This window comes from Hippocampus comes, unplaced genomic scaffold (assembly GCF_001891065.2).
Source record: "Hippocampus comes isolate QL1 unplaced genomic scaffold, H_comes_QL1_v1.1 scaffold150, whole genome shotgun sequence".
NCBI classification, from domain to species: Eukaryota; Metazoa; Chordata; class Actinopteri; order Syngnathiformes; family Syngnathidae; genus Hippocampus; species Hippocampus comes.
This window is the reverse complement of record NW_017805496.1, coordinates 419,742-438,787: the sequence shown is the minus strand read 5'-3', so window position 1 is coordinate 438,787 and position 19,046 is coordinate 419,742. Positions and strand designations below refer to the sequence as shown.

The 19,046-nt window shown below is 41.5% G+C and overlaps 1 protein-coding gene across 1 annotated transcript in view; it reads right to left on the bottom strand.

Moving 5' to 3' along the window:
* Window positions 1–19,046, bottom strand: part of itfg1 (integrin alpha FG-GAP repeat containing 1) — an 88,037-nt gene that overhangs the window by 37,343 nt on the left and 31,648 nt on the right. Inside the window, exon 10 of the mRNA XM_019876392.1 lies at window positions 11,269–11,420. Coding sequence (XP_019731951.1) covers window positions 11,269–11,420 — 152 coding nt within the window. The remainder of the gene's footprint in view (window positions 1–11,268; window positions 11,421–19,046) is intronic.

Genomic DNA, 19,046 nt, shown 5'->3' with positions numbered 1-19,046 from the left:
GTCAGAGACTGACGCAACATATTAAATTCAACCTCCAAGTGAGTTCCCCTTAGCAGCATGGTCAGCAAGTCTATCATGAACAGACCCCAAACAAGACTCAAGTAGAAATGCTTAAAAAACACCAAAGCCACCATTTTGGTTCGAAGCGGCCCTTTTTCAAGTCTACTTGGCTATTAACATAAGTTAACATATGGGTCTTATTGTGTTCCCCTGTATTTATGTATGTATGTATTTATTTATTATTTTTAACCAACAACAGTTATTGTTTAACTTGTTTATAGCTTTATGGCTTCACCATCGTGGTTCAAAGAGCTTTTAAGCTTCATTGTGGCTACCGTTCCTGATTGAAAATCCAAGCATGTGATAAATGTTACTTAAAACGTTGCCTGTAAATTTATAAACACGTTTGACACAGGAACCGATAACGGTAATCAGGGGCCGAGCCCTGACACATCTATTAAAAAAAGAAGAAAAGTCGTTGACATGCCCTTGAAAATGTACAATTGAGTTATTACAGTACAATTGAGAACAGCATATTTCTATTTCTTTGGTTTCCTAATTGTTCATAAAAAAATAAAATGTTAGTCAAAACAGAATATTTGCTTTGTATTAGCAATAAGCGTTCTTGAGGGCCCCCGTGCCTGTATTTTTTTTAATCTATATTACAGTGAGAAACAGAGTTTACAGAGTAGAAAGATTCCAGCGACTAAGTGTGCATTCTTTGAGACCTAAAAAGCGTGGGGCCGACTCGGAAAGAGCGGGATTATCCGCCGTAATACCAAACGGCGATCCTTTTATATGCCCGCGATTAGTTGAGCGCGACGGAGTGTCGACACGCTGTTGCGGCGTCGGCGGGATTAAAGGTTCTGTAGCAGTCAAAACACCTCTCGGGGAGATTCCTGTTGCTGTCATGATCACGCTACTTGACAAAAAAAAAAAAAAAAGGAAAAAAATGACAGGATTACACAAATATTACTAACGGCTTTGTGTATGATGCTTTGCAGCAGTAATAAATTGACTCTCCCTGTTTTTGACATGATCTAAGAGGTCCAGTGGTCAAAGAAAACAGTGCGGTTGACTAATGAGGCAGACATCAGTTTTCGCGATTAAAGGAGAGAAAAAAAAACAACAGGAGACAACAAGACGATGTCTTCGGCATCTAGAGAAAGACTGATTTGAAATACCATCGCCTAGCAACAGCCTGCTAAGCTCTTGGCAGCTGCTTCATTGGGCTGCATACAGAAAAATGGCGAGACATACAGACACACACACAGTTAGACATAAACACAAGTAGACTCATCATTGGGTAGTTGCCATGTTGAAAGGTATGCTGAAGTTCTGGCTTGGGCCCCCAAATTTGGGTTCTTCACCTTGACGAAAAGTTATAGCTGACCAAACGGCTATGGGGTCAAATCTAAATGTACAGTGGACTATCGCTATTTGAAAGCATTTGGGACCAAGACCCATGTATGGTAGAAGTTATGGGTGAGTACCCCAAAAATTTTATTTCAGGCCCGAAAACTGTTTTAACTCCACATTATGAAATTTGGTAGGCATGTCTATCAAGAGTAGACCCACAAAAACACAGGAGGTCTACCATTTTGGATGCAAGCAGCTTACCCTGAACCACCTATGGTCATTTTGGCCATTCTCAGGGTCCTTGAAAGACACACTTGGTAAATGCGATTTACTTTCCAATTTCTATTCACTTCAAACCACAAATACTGTACACACAGAAGATAAAATACCAAAGAATGGGGTTTTCGTCATTGCACGTAGCTGGAGCCAAAGTCAACTCCACAAGGTCAGAACAAGACCAAATGTTTCACCTAGCTACGTGATGACATCGGCAAAGGTAGGTTCGGCTTGTTTATCATGAAGAGACCCACAAAAAAAGTGTAGGAGGCCATGTCCAAAAAGATCACAAGATTGCCATTTTGGTTTCAATTTGGACCCATGTTGGGGTCATTCTGGCCAATTCAAGACAATCACAGTTCTAGAAATGTTTTTCTTATTGCTACAAGATTTAAACCACATAAACTGGACAGATGGGCAATGTCTTGTGTGTGTGTGTGTGTGTGTGTGTGTGTGTGTGTGTGTGTGTGTGTGTGAGATGAAAGTCCTGTCCTTGAGATATTCTTTTAGGTGTCCTGAACATGATATAGAAACAGATTCCATGTATCTCAAGTGTTCTCTTGCAAGTTGTAAAAGGGGTAGGGGGAATTGAAATCGATCTCAAGGGACCACTGTACTCCCATTATTCCCTATAGCAGAAGAAAAAAATCATATGGTGCTCCACTTCATTTGTACTCACAGAAATCTATTTTCAACATTTTATTACATGAGTAGAGCAACATGAAGCTGGTGTTCATCTGTCGTGAAAGAACATTTTTACACATGGCAGACCATTGTGATTTGATGTTGGAACCAGCCTCAGCAGGGGTTAACTATATTCTGGCTGGCGTTGACCTACAGCTCGGAGCTGCGCACGTCACATTTTCGTCTTCACCTCCCGAAGGCTCGTCTTGTTGATTCACACTCAAAAACCCGTTTGATGAAAAGCGTGACATTAAATGACGATTTCAACGCCTCGCCCGGTGTCAGGTGCTGTGCTAGGAGTTGCTCCGGTTCAGCCGTTTTCCATCTGTGACCTCATTTCGCCTTCCCAAAATAGCTCAACGTGTGCATCGCGAGGTCGGTGGGTGACATTTAGACCCTCCCTGTTCTCCTGGCGGTCTCATGGAAGCCGGGTGGACCCATTCTGCATCAAACGCTGGGAGGCAGCGTGATGCTCGGCCTTCCCCGGAGTTGGAAGGAAAGGGAAGTCAATTGGCGAAACTAGCATTGCGTCTGCATTTAAATGTCCTGCTCTGTAATGTGCAATAAGGAAAAATTGCTTTCGGTTTCCTCCTCTCATTCCTGGCTGTGCACTGTTTCCCTAATGATGATTTGTGGTGGTGGTAAGATGAGGGGACTTAGCACAAAGGCTATAATTCAGCCTAACTGCTCCCATTCTGACTCACTGCGATGAGCAATAGGAGCTAAATTTACCAGCAAGTGAGAAACACTCGCAAGTCGAATATTGCCCATTGCAAGAAGACGAACAACCAATTGCGCCCAACACTCACACCTTGGGACAATTTGGGACAATGTGGGAGGAAACCGGAGTACCCGGAGAAAAACCTTATGCAAGCATGGGGAGAACATGCAAACTCCACACAGGAAGGCCGGAGCCGGAATTGAAGACTGCATCTCTGCACGGTGAGGTGGACATGCTAGTCGACACGCGCTGCCCTCTCAAAACCATTTTCAGGCTTAAACGATTAAATGATTTTATAACCTATTTCAGCAGTTACATTTAAAAGCACTTGAATAATATGTTGAGAGAACAATGAAGCACATTTTCTGCTGGCCCGGGTTGAACGCTTACCGCCAGCAGGACCTTGACTCCTTTGTCTGTGCTAAATAAAACACACGCGCGCACATGCACGCATGCACCCACCACGCGTTTAGTGCGCGTCGCCTTGGTAACATTCTGAGCTGCTCTCCATCAGCATGGATCAAAGTCATTTTTGAAACTCAGCTCAAATTGCCTTCGCTTCTTGATGCAGCAATGCTGACATTGCTGTCAGGTAGCGTGCTTTCGATATGCTTTAGTAGGATTTCATACAAATAGAACATTTGGTTTTGTGGGACAAGATGCTTTTTTTCCCCCAACTGAATTAAAGAATTTTTCTGAAAACGTGTTTTTTTTGATAGTGAAGGAAAGTAAGGAAGTATGCAAACAAAGCCCAAATTTTCTGAAAATAAAGCAATTGTTTCTGAGGCAAAATATGAAAACTAATTAAAAAAAAATAATTTGAAAAACTCATCACGCAAGATTTCAACAATTCTGAAGAGACTTGCGTCAGTCATCATCTTATATGAAAATAACATTACCTCGTGAGATCGCAATGGTCTAAACTTGGCTCATCATCGGTAACGTCCCAAGAGACGTCGCAAAATCACGTAAAACTTTGGCAAACGACGTCGGACTTCGTCAAATTTCATCAAACTTCAGCTCAGTGAGCATTTCCAGTGAAAATAAAATGACCAAAGCAAATTCCAATGCTACGAACTCTGATCATCTAGCACGCATGATCTCATGCAAGACCACCAAATTACGCAGAACTGGACAAAACTGAAGTAAATACATATTTTTTTGCCCATCCATGTGAAACTGACATTATACTTGCCGCGCTGACACATATCAACTCTCAGTACATGGACCCTCTAAGCTCCTCTGAGAGCCACGAAAGCGAAACGAGGAAGATTAATTAATTTTCAATGTTAAATGGGTGAGTCGAGAAGGGAGCATTTATCTTTATCCTTCTTTTCCAGCAGGGAATCTCTGACAGGAAAAAGTAAAAAAAAAAAAAAAAAAAAAAAAAAACCTATGAGATAATTGCTCTCCTGCGTGTTTATACATTTGCTCAGAGGCTACTTGAGCGAGGGTTGCTCCCCCTAATGCTATTTGAGACCCCCCCAGAGTACTGCAAATGTTACACAGACACTTTATGATGAGACACAATGCTCAATGGGGGATTGCTTGTGTGGTTTAAGAAACCATTGTGGCTCATTAGACACATTAAAAGATATTCTTAGCACCTCTAGGCCTGTAGGTGGCAGTAATGAGCATGGTGTGTCACTGCACCGCTTGTGTCCCACGGCAAGCGGACAGTCAGGGGCAAAAACCTGAAAACACTCGCTATCTATCCAGTCAACCAAATAACTGATTAACTACCTATCTACAAAACTACCACACTAACGAACACACAAACTAACTACGCAACTGCTTTACCAGTTTGTAAGTATGTATATTCAAGAGCTCGGAGCTTGGTGCTTTTCAACGTTACAATCCGAAGTTGTGACTTTTTAACGATGAAGGAATAGCCCCACCAGCCAATTCCATGGTGTGCCGGTCAATATTTTCAACGACTCAATTCAGCTTTTTATTTAACACGGTGACCAGTGAGCCGGAGGGGATGTAGAGTCTCATCAATTTGGTGAGACAATTTCACTATCACAACGAATTGGCGATCGTAGTCTGTTTGTCTCTCCGTTTCTCCCCATTTGGGTCTTTGGCAAGCAAGATAGCAGCTTTGGCCACTGGCATCACAAAGTTGCGGTCTTTCTCTCTCACTCTGTGCCTGCTCGGCACCCGGTGAGCGAGGGATAAAGTCGGCCATGGGAACATTTATCCTCATTCTGCAGTTAATAGTTTATGCTTGTCATTATTATTTTGTTATTGGTTGTCTTTTATGTTTCCACAACCTCAATTTTGCTGCATCGGCACCATAGAATGTGACAATGAAGTCATTAGTTTATTCTATTTTATTCAATTTTTTTATTTCTTAACTGCACTTTGTTATGGTTGTGGGTGTTTTTGTGCTCTATGAAAAGAAAAGTTGAGTTAAGCCTCTCCCAAAAAAAAAAAAAAAGGCCGTGCAATGTATGTGCTCATGGACATGCATGCATAGTGAAACAGCAAATCGATCATTAAGTCAGATATGTTGCTTTGAGCGCAATTAGAAAGGTCATACGGCATTTACGGTCATACGGCATTTACAGTGAGTTGACGTCGTTGCAGGAGACAGTGAGTATATTTTGAAGAGTTTGATGCTGTTAAATGTTAACTGCGGGAAAGGTGCGCCCGTTAATCAAAACTAGCTAACTAAATCTGAGTGCAACATCATGCTTAACTTTTATTAAAATGTATTAACTTGTTAATTTTCTTCTTGGCGTTTGGAAGTTTTTGTTAGCGTGATGACACTGGAGTAGCATGTCATGTTTTCAGTGATGTCACCGCTCATTGCAAGCCTTTCATCTCCCGTCAAATGCAAAGAAACCTGATGCCACGAGTTGAGGGTGTCAATCACGCTCCTCTTTGGCACGTAATCTTTTCTTACCCGGAATCATCCGCTGGTCTAAGTCCCCCATGACCTCTGTGGCTTTTAATCAAGATGCCATATTGTCATGTGTGAACAAGAAGAAACAACGTGATTACTGTTTGGGATAATCCCCTATTGAAGGGCAAACGTCACGGCTAACGCAAACAGTGAACTCTACAGGACATATATTTTTGAATGAGTGTACCATGACAACGGGCGAGCATAGCCACACAGATCACATGAGATAAAGATCCATTGTTGATTTTATTGCTTCAATTTTGCTTTAATTCAAATATGTAAATAAAACATTGACTGTACCATGACAACGGGCGAGCATAGCCACACAGATCACATGAGATAAAGATCCATTGTTGGTTTTATTGCTTCACAAACTAAACGACTAAACCCAAATTAATTCAAATATGTAAATAAAACATTGAATTAACAGACCAACTAACCAATAATTTCCTTAAGATAACAAGCTCATTAAAAGACAAAACAAATTCTATAGCTAGCTAGCTAGGTACTGTATCTGAATATAATGGGCTTTTGTCTTGTCCTCAATCACACGGTTATTAAATTTTGCATAGGTCGGAAGGGGAGAAAATAAGCCTGAGATGACATGGGGGGAAAAAAAAGATGTGGCTAGTTGCTTTCAACTGTTCCTGACTCCTCTTTATCCAAAATCCTTGACTTGTGTGAAGTCTGAGATCTTGTGTTGCAACAATGCTCAACACACACTCAAGGGATGAGACAGCATCTGGAGGCGTCGTCTGTCCTGTGACCTGGATTTAATGCTTGTTGCTTTTAGGAGCCGCCGATGGAAATAACAACCGGGGCAAAAAAAAAGAAGATGCTAACACAAACAGGCTTGGATGATCGACACTGATGTCAACAGGGTTCCTCTCAGATGTTGTCTTTTATTTACTCAGAAGGGATAAAACTTGAATTTCACACAGACCATCTTGGCTTGTTTTTTTTTCCTCCCTCGCTCTCAAACTTTTCGGGTACATAAACTGATTTCTGGTTCCCCAGATTGTGATTAGTTGTTGTTTTAATCACTAAACAATACCAAATAAACAACAATAATTGTGTTAACAGTTATCGTGGAAAAATTGTTTTGTAATACACTTTACTGCAAAATGAAAAATAAAATCTCACAGATGATTTGTCCAATTTGTTGCAGTAATCAATTGAACATTTGATTCTTAAAATATTTGATAATGACAGCCCAAAAATATTCATATTTTTTTCAATGGAAAAAAAAAAAGCACAATCTTAAGAACAAAGATGTATTTGTCAGGATAAAATGGTTTTTAAGTTCAAGGAGGGAAGAATATCATAGTTTAATTGAATGTCAGAAATACAATTGCTGAAAGAAGCGCTATTTGTCAGGATAAAATGGTTTTTAAGTTCAAGGAGAGAAGAATGTCATAGTTTAATTGAATGTCAGAAATACAATTGATGAAAGAAGCACCCCCCACACACTCATCCCTCAATTAAAAAAAGGAGGAATATAATTTTAAAAAATTGTTTGTTGATGAGAAAAATGTAACCAGATAAAATGCCTTTGATGTAAAAAATAACTCCCTTAGGAAGCATTAAGGTGAATCAGCAAATCCATAAATTGTATACATATCCATGTTGCTAATGAGTCAGTGAGCTGAATTAGCTAAATGGGGAAAATCCAATGGCAATTACTTAAGAGAGGCGTAAAAAAATTAAAGTAATTTGCTTAGCATGAAGTGACTATGAATAAAGTTGAAAAAAAACTCTTAGGAACGGTATGTTGGAGAATTTGTTTATGAGAAAGGCATACAGTATTCTATTTGGATACATTTTGAAGGAGTCAGTAATAAGCAATTAATTCAGATGCCAACCAACTCAATGTGTTAAATTGGGCTCATCAGAAACAGAGCAGACACAGTTAATTTGATTTGGGTTTACTGACTTGAGTTTGTGAACTCGCCAGAAACAGTGCTGATCATATCTGACCACTTACTGAAGTCAGCAAACTCACCAGAAACCCTGAGGATTAAGTTGATTCAGCTGTCTCGGTTCAATGGGTAAAGGTGGTGGAGTGCCCTGAAATGAAGCAGACTCAAATGGATCGGTTTTATCGGTTCACTGACTCAAGATTGCAGAATCACTTGTGTTAATGATTCACAGGAACTATCACGGATGCAGATGATTCCATTGTATGGTTTTGCTGGCTCAAGATTTGCAAACTTACAAAAAAAACACCACCGACTCTGATGATTGAAGTGTATTAGTTCACTGACACAACCAATAACGCAGACTCAAGTGATTCAAATGACCAGGATAACTTCAGAGACCGTCTCCGAGTCACACAAGTGCATAAAATGAATCGACCATACGACCACTACTACAATGCGCTAACGGCTTCAAACTCCTGTCACGATGGTCATTTTGGTACCACATGCTGTGGGAAAAACAGCAGTGAACTGCAACTCTGGTGAACAGGCATGATATGAAAGCACACACTTCAAGCCTATCTCGCCATCACCCAAATATGATCATTTAAAAAGCAGCCTTTACTCGTGATGGCAAGCACTTGTGAGAGCTGCTAAAAATAACCCAGCGGGAGGGAGGATGAAAAGACTGAGGGAGCATGAAGGGTTTGCATTTAAGTGTGTACTGTCTAAATATTTGCTTGGGAGGGAATCACAGATTGTGCGATGGGACGCACTGATAACATCTCCAACATAAATTGTATTCGGGTTAGCTTTGGTGGCTATCTTCTCCGCATTTATTGCAAGATCCCAAGCGCTGAATGTCAGGAGAATCGCAAAAGATGAATCATCTGAGTCTCGACTTTGAAATGATTTTCGGCTCATTTCTTCCAAGTGTATGTTTCCATCTGCGGACTTAAATCATGGTGTGATTATCGACTCTAACCCTGATTTCAAAAGCCACGTTAAACCTGTTCATCACCACCTGATGAACCTATTCAGGCTCAAAGATCTTCGATCCAAACAAGATAAAGAAAACCCAGTTGACGCGTTGATGTTCAATCGATTGGGCCAGTGATTGCCAACCTTTACTGACCCAGAGAACATATTTGACAGACACTACGGCACAAAAATGTCACAGAAAGTAGAATTAGTATTATTAGTAAAAAGTATATTGAAATAATTATCTCACTTACCCACAAATTGATGTACTTTTTGTAAAATCGGGACCGGTTTTGTTGATCACAAAGCTATAATTCTGTCGATTTAATAATCAGATATTTGATGAGTTTGAAATTATATGAAAGTGTCTTGGATCATAGTCTGAGGTATATTTAAGGTTTAAACTATTTATAGGAAATTATGATAGGCCATATTTAGGGGAGTATTGAATCGTTTTTTTTTTTTTTTTCTTTTAGCTATTTGCAGCAGGGCTAAATCGCCAATGTTCGAGGATTACTGTATGTCGCTGGCATGATTAGTTTTGTTTTATTGTCACTGCATAGAAACACAATGAAATTGCACATGCCCCCCTCCACATAAAAATAAACAGATGGACGAAAAAAAGGATTTGTAGTAAATTCAGAGCTTTGGGAACCGATGAGGTGTCATTGGATAACTTCCCGCAGCACATGTCATGATCTGAAAACGACACACCAATGTGGCCATGCCGTGACTGTTCTACAAATCTACTCACAAAAAGTTCGGGCGATTTGGCTTTCAAGTGAGATTCCCTCACGGAACTAAAATGCATTTCGACCGCTACAGGTGAACTTCATTTGACTTCTTAACTTTTACCTTTTCAATGTTTCGGTACCTCCTGCACAACTTGCTGAGCTGAGTGGCAAACATTCACAACAGTGGTACGGTATATTCCATGAATGGACCAATACATTTCCCTTCCAATTCAGTTAGAATCGGTATGTAAAGGGTCGTCTTCGTCACGCTGTTCACGTTTGAACATCAAGAGCTCCTATTATTGAGGTCCATCCTGAAATTTCCCCAAAAAGCCTGATATCCTTCACTTGTGTGAGCCGGGGGCATGTTTCCTGCTCGCGGATTATGATGCCACAGGCTTACAAATAGTGAGGAAATGGAAGAGGAAGCTCTAGCAGCTCGTGCGATTACTCCTGGTGAGACTCCAGTCATTTCTTCAGGGCAGGGGTGGGGGGGTGGTAGGGGTCCTTGAAGGGGGATTTTAGCGATGACTATATACAGCTTTGCCCAGAAAGTAGGGTTCAAATAAATGTGTTTGTTTGTGTCCTTTAAGGCTCTTACCTACAATCGTAAGGACAATCGTGACAGCACGCTTGCATACACACTCACAGAGACTCACACACCAATCAGTATGCATCAATGATCACAGCTCTGACCTCTTCAACTATCTTATCTTCATCTCTTAAGATAATCCATATAGGTCTTTCAATACACACACACACACACACACACACACACACACACACACACACACACACACACACACAAACGCGAATGCACACACTTTGGTGTCGACCATGTGTATGTCTAGGCACATGGCGTAATGACTTTTAAAAGGGCTTTCTTATCAGCGGTCAATGTCTGCATGCTGAAGATCACGCTCACCTTAGCTGCCTTCTTCCACTGGTGCAGGGCCGTGCTCAGACTGACAGAATTAATGTTGATACCTCGCTACTTACTTAGATATGGAGTAAGTGAGGCCGGCATGGTTGGAGGAATGCAGTTACTTTGTGAAGGATTATGATAGAGGTGCCGCACTATTCACACATTTTTTACTGCAAAGTAAAGCCTATTTAATTAATAAAAAAATTGTATAAAAAAATACAAAACTATTCGAAAAAAACCATATCACGTGTTTCATTAAAATGAAAAAATGAAACAAAAACAAAGAAAAGGGACATTTTTAATTACAAACAAAATTAATCACAATAAAATAGATGCCTACACTGTCTCAGTTGCACTTTAAGTCTTCATTGTAGGAATAACAAAAAAAGAAAAATAGTCATTGAAAAATAATGTAATTCATAAAAATAAGCACCAATAAGCATGAAATAACGATGTGTTGTTGTTGATGTTCCCAAACTTCTGCATTGTGTAGCCAGAACATTTAGTGTCGATGCAAAGTGACAATAAAATCTAACTTCTGCGATCGCACTCAATGGAGATGTCATTAGGTGTACCGAATGTTGTGGCTGAGGTCATGTTACAGCTTCAGGAGAACCAGATGACAAGATTCTCGGCAATGTGCCAAATCTCCATGTAATCCATTTACCGGACATATTTGTCAACAAAGGGTATGCTGTGTGTTATGGTTTTGCGGAGAACAACACATCATCACATCTGGAGGAGCGTTTTCGAGGCGGTCCTACCTGCCGCTGGTGTTGCGGAGGACCACCAGGGCGTCGGGGAAGCCGTCCAGGTTGTAGTCCCCCACGTGCAAGGACAGAGGCTGGCTGGGCTTCCCTGGCACGAAGCTCCACACCGTCCCTCTCTGTTGGAAGTCGGACAGCACGGGGACCCACTTGAAAGGGAACACACAAAACAATACAATAAGAAACATGACATAATAACAATCACAATAATTGCAAAAATAAGTGCAAGTAAGGCATGTTCAGGCCCTCGAATAGGTGATTAAGGAATTATTTACCCTCGGTCATGGTACTGAAGCTTTAAGGGAAGTAGGAATGGTGTGTTTGTGTGTGTGTAAGCACCAGCATCATCAACTGAGCTCGAGGGTGAGAGAAGTATGTATGCAATTGCTCACGCGCACATCTTAGCGGGAATATTGAGCGTCACCCATCTGTCTACAATACCGGCTTCCAACTGGGGCTCATTTGGGCGAATTTCCGAGAAAAGTTTGGCAAAGTCCTATTCAATTTCAGGCGTGAATCCTTGAGACTTTCAATTTCACCCAGATCGATGATAATCGTGTTGGGCGCTGATTGTCTTTCAAGAATATGCCCACTCCTCGTGGAAAATCTTTATAACCGTCACGAAATCTTGAACCCATGCCCTACCCATTTTGACAGCGTAGGCAGAAAATCTTCACGATCTGGCATCTGTTTAGGATACTTGCTTGGGGCTCATTTGGACAAATTCCCTCAGAGAAGTCAGCAAGAAGTCTGGAATAGGCCCAAAATGCCTGCTTCCAACCAAAATAATCAGCTTCCAGTTTAATATTGGCCATGGCTCCTTCAGTCTCCTTTGCACACCTTTTTATGTTAGACCTGTCTACAAAAATTTTGTGTCGGTCATTCAAAATGGAGGTGGAGGCATTTTTCTAACTTTCCAAAGGGGATCTCGTGAGTCGTTTCTGTTGCAGACTGCAATATAGTCTACAAGGTACTCCAGTTCTGCGTTAGAGAGCTGACTGATGGCATTAGTGGGAACAGCGAAAGTAACGGCATAAGCGTCCCTTTATGACACCTCTGCAGTACCATTATCACCTCTCGCTTCTTATGATTTCCGTTTCACCGAGCAGTAGGGAAGCTGCCACCTTCCTCCTTCAGGCTGACGGAAATGAGAAAAGTAGGTGAAGCCATTTCAAGCGGGGGATGAAAGTTGCACGTTAATGGTGTTCAACAGGTGACGAACTCTCGCTCTCTCGTGCCAAGCGTGACAATTAGCCGATGGCTGACGGATTACACTGCACGCAAAGTGCCAGGGTGCATGATGGCGAGGGAAAAGGGGGACAACGATCGTCCTTTGTTATCCTGCTGAAAACATTGCGTTGCTCTGCGCAGGCTGCAAGTTGGGAGGCAACGAACGATTATCTTAACAAATGATTTAATCTGTTGATTATTTCTTTGATGATCCCCTTGTTCACAAAGAGGACATGATACAAAACCGATAGTATGGATGTAACGATATCCAAACGTCATATGACAATTATCGCGATATTGTGGGGACGTCAACATTATTTTTGCCGTGTACAGAACCACGGCACAATTATGTGGTGATCGCTGATAAATCAAACACTCAACTGTGAGCTTTGTCTCAGTGCTCCAGATTTAGCATGGATTTAATGAGACTTAAAGTGACAATGAAAGATCATTTCAGACCCAGTGCAATGTGTGTGTGTGTGTGTGTGTGTGTGTGTGTGTGTGTGTGTGTGTGGCCTAGCAGGGTGCGTAGCCAGATGCTGGTAGGTATAAACTATTCATGAGTGTTAAAAAGGGAGCAGGTGCGACGGGAAACACCGCAGAGACGATCATCTGAAGTGCAACTAATAACGCTAACTAGCAGCAGAATGTCTGCAGATTTATTCGTGATTACGTTAACAGCTGGTGTAATTAGCTACAAAGGAGAAATGTAAATCTCAATGTAAATATCATTGACAATTCCACCCCTCCCCCAAAAAAAGATTAAAGGCTCAAAAATGAGTCCGACACATTGACTGAGAAGTCAACCTAATGAACACATTTTGAGTTTACCCCTGAGTGAGTTCAACAACCTTTGATATCAACTCAATCAAGATAAACCACTTTGATTAAAGTGGTGGGACTCAAAAGATTTAATAGGTGTAAGATGAGGGATAAAGGTTAGATTAAGTTGGGGTTTGTGAATTCTTGTGAATATGTGGGGTTGAGAATTTTGCACAGTTAGTGGTTAGAGTGAAGTTTTCCAGCCGCGCTCACACTCGCACCTATGGTACAATTTAGAGTGCCCAATCAACCTGCCATGCATGTTTTTGGAATGTGGGAGGAAACCGGAGTACCCAAAGAAAACCTACGCCGGCACGAGAAGAACTTGCAAACTCCACACAGAAAGACTGGAGCCGGAATCGAACCCTGCACTGCTGCACTGTGAAGCAGAAGTGCTCACCAGTCGTCCACCGTGCCGCACAAACACATACTTGTACCAGAACATTACTGATGGAAGCAATTACATAACTGTACCTGATACAGAGCTCCGTGGATATTCGCGAGATTATATCATTCTGCATTGTATTACTTGAAAACATAAGGCGGACAAAAGATGGCCTGAACTGAGAGCGGAAAATATCACAAGGGAAAAAAAAATATATATATATATATTTTTTGGTCCTTGTGTGTGTTATCGGCGTGGCTATCCAATGAGCGTTGTCTCACCCAACACGCAATGGAGGGAAAATGAATCAAATCGGACAGTAGACCGTGACGGGGCTATTCCTTGGTATAAACATAGCAGTCGTGTTGAACGCTGATGGTTTAAGTTGGTCGGGCCCATTAAAACAGCGGCGTGGTGTTCACGCAAAAGTGTCAGTATATGAACATGGGAGTGTTGAGATCCAAATGACTTCGTTAATGGAGATCAAGACACGAATGGCATTTGCAGTGGCGAAATAATGCAATGACTTGAATGCAATGGTTTTCAAACTAGGGTCCGAAGGCCGTAATTTGTCTTTAACGATTTGGTTTTATTCTATTAAATCTGTCAAGAATGTTTGAGTTGCAGTTAAAATAATTATTCCCATGTGATTTACAGAAAGTTGAGAACTTTGTAATAACGGCTATGGGGGGAGTGGCCGTTTTATTTAAAAAAATCCAAATTTTTTTGGGCGAACAGCCGGAAACACGTGGGTTACAGATAGTGCTGCATTGCACGGAACATCAACATTCAAATCTGAATGAGGCAAACAAACACACAAAAAGCCTGGCACACTCCCGCCGACTTGCTGTAGAGCGCCTGTCGCTTCATTAGGCCAAGAAATTAAAACGCGGGCGGCACCAGTGGAGTCTCAGGGTTACCGCCGGGGAGCTGGCTAAGATAGACAGACAACAAGGCAATTGAATTACTTTTATAAGCAGCCGTGTGACCAAGTAATGGCTTTTTATGATGCCGCAGACATAACGACTGGGGAAATGTTCATCGCATTCAGAGCGCGGCGGAGAAGGGCGACCGAATGGGGAAAAGGGTTTGGATGATAGCACAGCATTTCGTTTTAAATGACAATTTAGACTGATGCGCATGTTAAGAGATGTGCCTCAATTCAGAGGCTGCATTTCAAGGCCGATGTTACAATGCAATAAATGAGAATATTGCACAGACTGATGGCACACAGGAAACTACTTTTCAGAACAACTACATTCAAACACAATCCTTGAATCCAAATGCAATCGCCTTTGACGCTGCGTCCGCAATACTTTCTTTGTGAGGTGGCCTCTGCAGTCCGCATTGGAGCAAAACCCGGCGGATTGCCAGCTTTGATTGCACAAAAAAAAAACCTCCTCATTCAAAACAGAACAAATGGATCACTGTCTTGTAAACAATGGCAAATGTTCACAGGCAACACTTGTCAAGTCATGCAAGTTCAAACCTAAGTTGAACATTTGATGAGTTTTAGCCAAGCAAGAGCTAAGACTCGAGTTCCCCACCTCTTAATTCTCCCACAGTGGGCCGAGCGAGTATTTCCACAGCCGCGATAAGGAAAAGGATACTTGCTGTCCTCAATTCCCTTATTAAAATACAGTGAGACTTATTTGAAATGGGGATGAATCGAGAAAAAAAAAAAGGGGGACGCGAATCCCCTAAATGCAGAAAGAGAAATGCAAATGCAGTCGACGTGGTTGAAATGCAAATCGTGGGTAACTTTCAAGGCAAGCCCAAGAGTCAATGTTTGACTTTGAGTGAGTGCGTCGTTGATCTCTCACCACTTCAGAAGTGTTTTTCCATGACCTCTCTCAATGTCCCTATTCGTCACATTCATCAAGCTGTAGTTTTTTTTTCAAACTTTGTTCGACTGCCTGCGCCAAATTCGTTTATTACAGTTGCGTGTAATGACAGTAGTCTCCCAGAGTGCAGGTTGGTACCAGAAGTGAAATGTACTGTACTGTACTTGGGAACTGGGTTACCTTATGAGGAACTTTGATTTTTCTGTTATTTTGCTGAACGGGCCTGGTTCATTTCACTTTCAAGAATTGCATTCACCGGTGAAAGCGGAATGAACTTTTCTGAAATAATTTGTTGCGGAAGCAAACTTTCACTGCAAATGCCATTAGATGTGTTCCTGTTTAATCAAGAGAAACACTTTTGAGGTTTTTGTTAAATGTATAGCAAAAACATACTTTGAAGGAAACCCGGAAAGAGACTGCGTTGAGTTTTTTAAAATGCATAATTTCGCCCACTTTCAAAACAGGCCTTTTGAATGTTGTCTTTAAAGTGGAAAGCATGTCGTATCGAAGAGTTTAAAGGTCTCAGCACAAGGTTGATGGACGGCTGTGACTTCATTTGTGGGTGTTAATGAGGTCGTGGCAGGAGTTAGAAATGGAGTGAGACCATATGTTAGCATCACAGGTCCAAGGCCACCGACCGGCAAAGCGGGGCAGACTTTGTGTGGACCCTTTATCTGTCTGGCCAGCTGGCTCTGATTTGGGCAGAGGTGGTACCCATGATGCTGGTGACGGATGTGCACTGAGTGGAGCTTTTTACACTCGGGCGATGAGTTCTCAAAGCAAACTTGTCTGGGCTTCCACTTGTGCGCAGTGTCTTGCGGTTCTTTTGTGCTCGGAGAACAGAAGCTAATCGAGTGCTGACGTTTGAGCTGCACAAGGCCAAGTGGATGCGACCCTTGCAAAGGCCTATGGGGGTGACTTGCTAACTGACTGCTGGGCAAAACGTGCGAGGATGCAGGCCCACTCTCAAAGCCTCTGACAGTGTTTTCATGCAAACTACTAGTACATCGATATGCAGGGTGTTGACAAAGTCCCTTTATACCCCAAAAAAAAATAAAAAATCAAAAGCAATCAATGAAATATGAAATGAAAATCAGACAGTGGCTATGAAAGGTTTGAATCCCCTGCATCTGTTTTCTTTTAAGTACCCTGCTGGTGGTAGAGGTTCTGTTAAATAAACCATAAACCAAATTGGATACGCAGACACAGCAACATTACAGGATTACACATGGATGACCGCGGTCACAGTTATCAATTTGTACATGGACATCATGGCGAGGGGGGTAGCCGAACTGATTTGAAACGGCATCAGGTCAAAGTGACCCCAACCCCCGCCCCCACCAACCCTTCCCCTGCCTGTCACTATACATCACCATCATGGATAGATGCCATAGCGTTATATAATAAAGAGTAAATAAATCTTTCTCAGACCAACTAAGTGGAATTGACTAATTTCCCGAAGCAGTATCTATTGTTTGCAGAACGTAAATAAAAACACGATTTAATTTTTTTTCCATTCATTTTTTTGCGTTTTCAACCATTATGATGACTATTCAGGTAAAACACAGGTACTGTATAAGTCACAGAAAGTCACAGAATTTTTTCGGGTCAGGTTAAAATTTCAATTTATCATAAACTCAAGTCCACGGTCCACAGCTGGAGACTTATGACCATGCGGGGTTGTGTCAGAATAAATATTGAATGGCAGAAAAGGGTAGAAGCTACTCTGTAGTTATTTTATTCTAGCGAGGTGAACTTACGTTCTGCAGGCTGTTCAAGTCACACAGGGGGGTGGATGCCGATTGCTGTTTCGGGGTTGAACAAGAAGCCGGCGTGCATGTAAATACAACACGAGCTGGTTTGGACTCAGCGGGGCGTCCTTGTCAACCCAAGGGTGTCTCATCAAGTGTTTTTCATTTTTCTTTTCTTTTTTAAATTCCACAGCCCTCATCCGTGCTCTCATCTTCCTCCTGCTGCTCTCTGATGCAAGTGGTAATGAAGGGAATAGAAATAACTCATCCCCTCTCCATCAAATTGCTCCGACCCCCCTCTCCCTGAACACACACACAATCTCATGGAGCCACTTAAAGTGCCTTCAGTTCGCTTTCCTGTCCTACCTATTTCCTCTTTAGCCCTTTTGATGGGGGCTGTTGACGTGAAACCATTTTTTAAAGGACATCGAGGTTTGCAGGCACCAAAACGGAGACACTTGTGTTTCAAAAGAAGCATTTTGAAAGGAGGCGTTTTGTTTCTGAAATGGGATAAAAATTCAGCTCGATTGGTCGCACCTTTCCATAAAAAGACATTTTAAGAACCAAACAAATCCTGATTTTTTTTTTTTCTGGCAGAAATGTTATTAAAAAACAGAAATGTAATGTGTCGGCACGTGCCTTGATTTTAAGGTCTTTTTTGAATGTACGTGCCTTGGTTTGAAGGTTGCATTATTTTGGTGTTTGCAGTGAAAATCAGAGGAGGAACATGCGGAGCTGCGAGCAGTAAATTCTACATTAAGTAACATACTATTAAATGAAATACAACAATAATCACTCATTAATAATGTAGCTTGAATCTTTCATTTCATGGAAGTGCAACATTGATAATATGTCTTCTTTTTTCGGTAACAAAACATATGTGCACAAATTTAACTGACTTCACAGGATATGTCACAGATGACAAAAACAACTCAACTCAGCTGTATTTATAGAGCACTTTCAAACAGCCATCGCTGTATACAAAGTGCTATACATGGAGCAATTAAAATATACAACAAACAAAAACAAATAAAACCTTCGCTGCAGTGTAACTTCCTTTTCCTACAGGAATGTGCATCCTTGCTTATAGGAGGTGTTTGTTTGTTTGTTTTAATCATTGATATCAGAATTTTGGAGCCTGAGCAACATCTGTGTCGAGGCTGACGAATCATTTTAGTCATTGCTGCGGGTTGCAAAAAAGATGGATGGCTGTAGTTTGGACTTCAGAAACCCCTGATTTAAACCATTCAAACTTTTTGACCCTTCCCCTACAATAATCAGAATCGTTTGAAACCTAAATTGTTCAAACTCAAAGGAATCATTCATGCATGTGCCAACCAACGTTGTTCAAAAGACACTTTTGGTCAACAGCCAGGAGGACAGGGCGTAATTCTCATTGACTGACATTGCGAACCATTGGTCAGGCACGGACGCTGTAGCCTTTTAAGTCATTTCGACCAACGCCAACAAAGATGAATTTGACGATTTCACCCGTGGAATCTTTCATCGCAGCTTTCCTCCATTTGAGCATCCCAGTCATAAAACGGCATTTGTATTCCTCATCCAGCAGCGATGATAACACCTCCTCCTCCTCCTCCTCCTCTCCTTCTTCTCTCACTAACCAACCCTGTGTTTTATGCTATCGTTCTCCTTCACCACTTCTTTCTTAGCAATAGTTCCTTGTTGCCACAGGTGAAATGTGACACACTAAAGATGAGAGAAATGATTTTACATATATCCGCC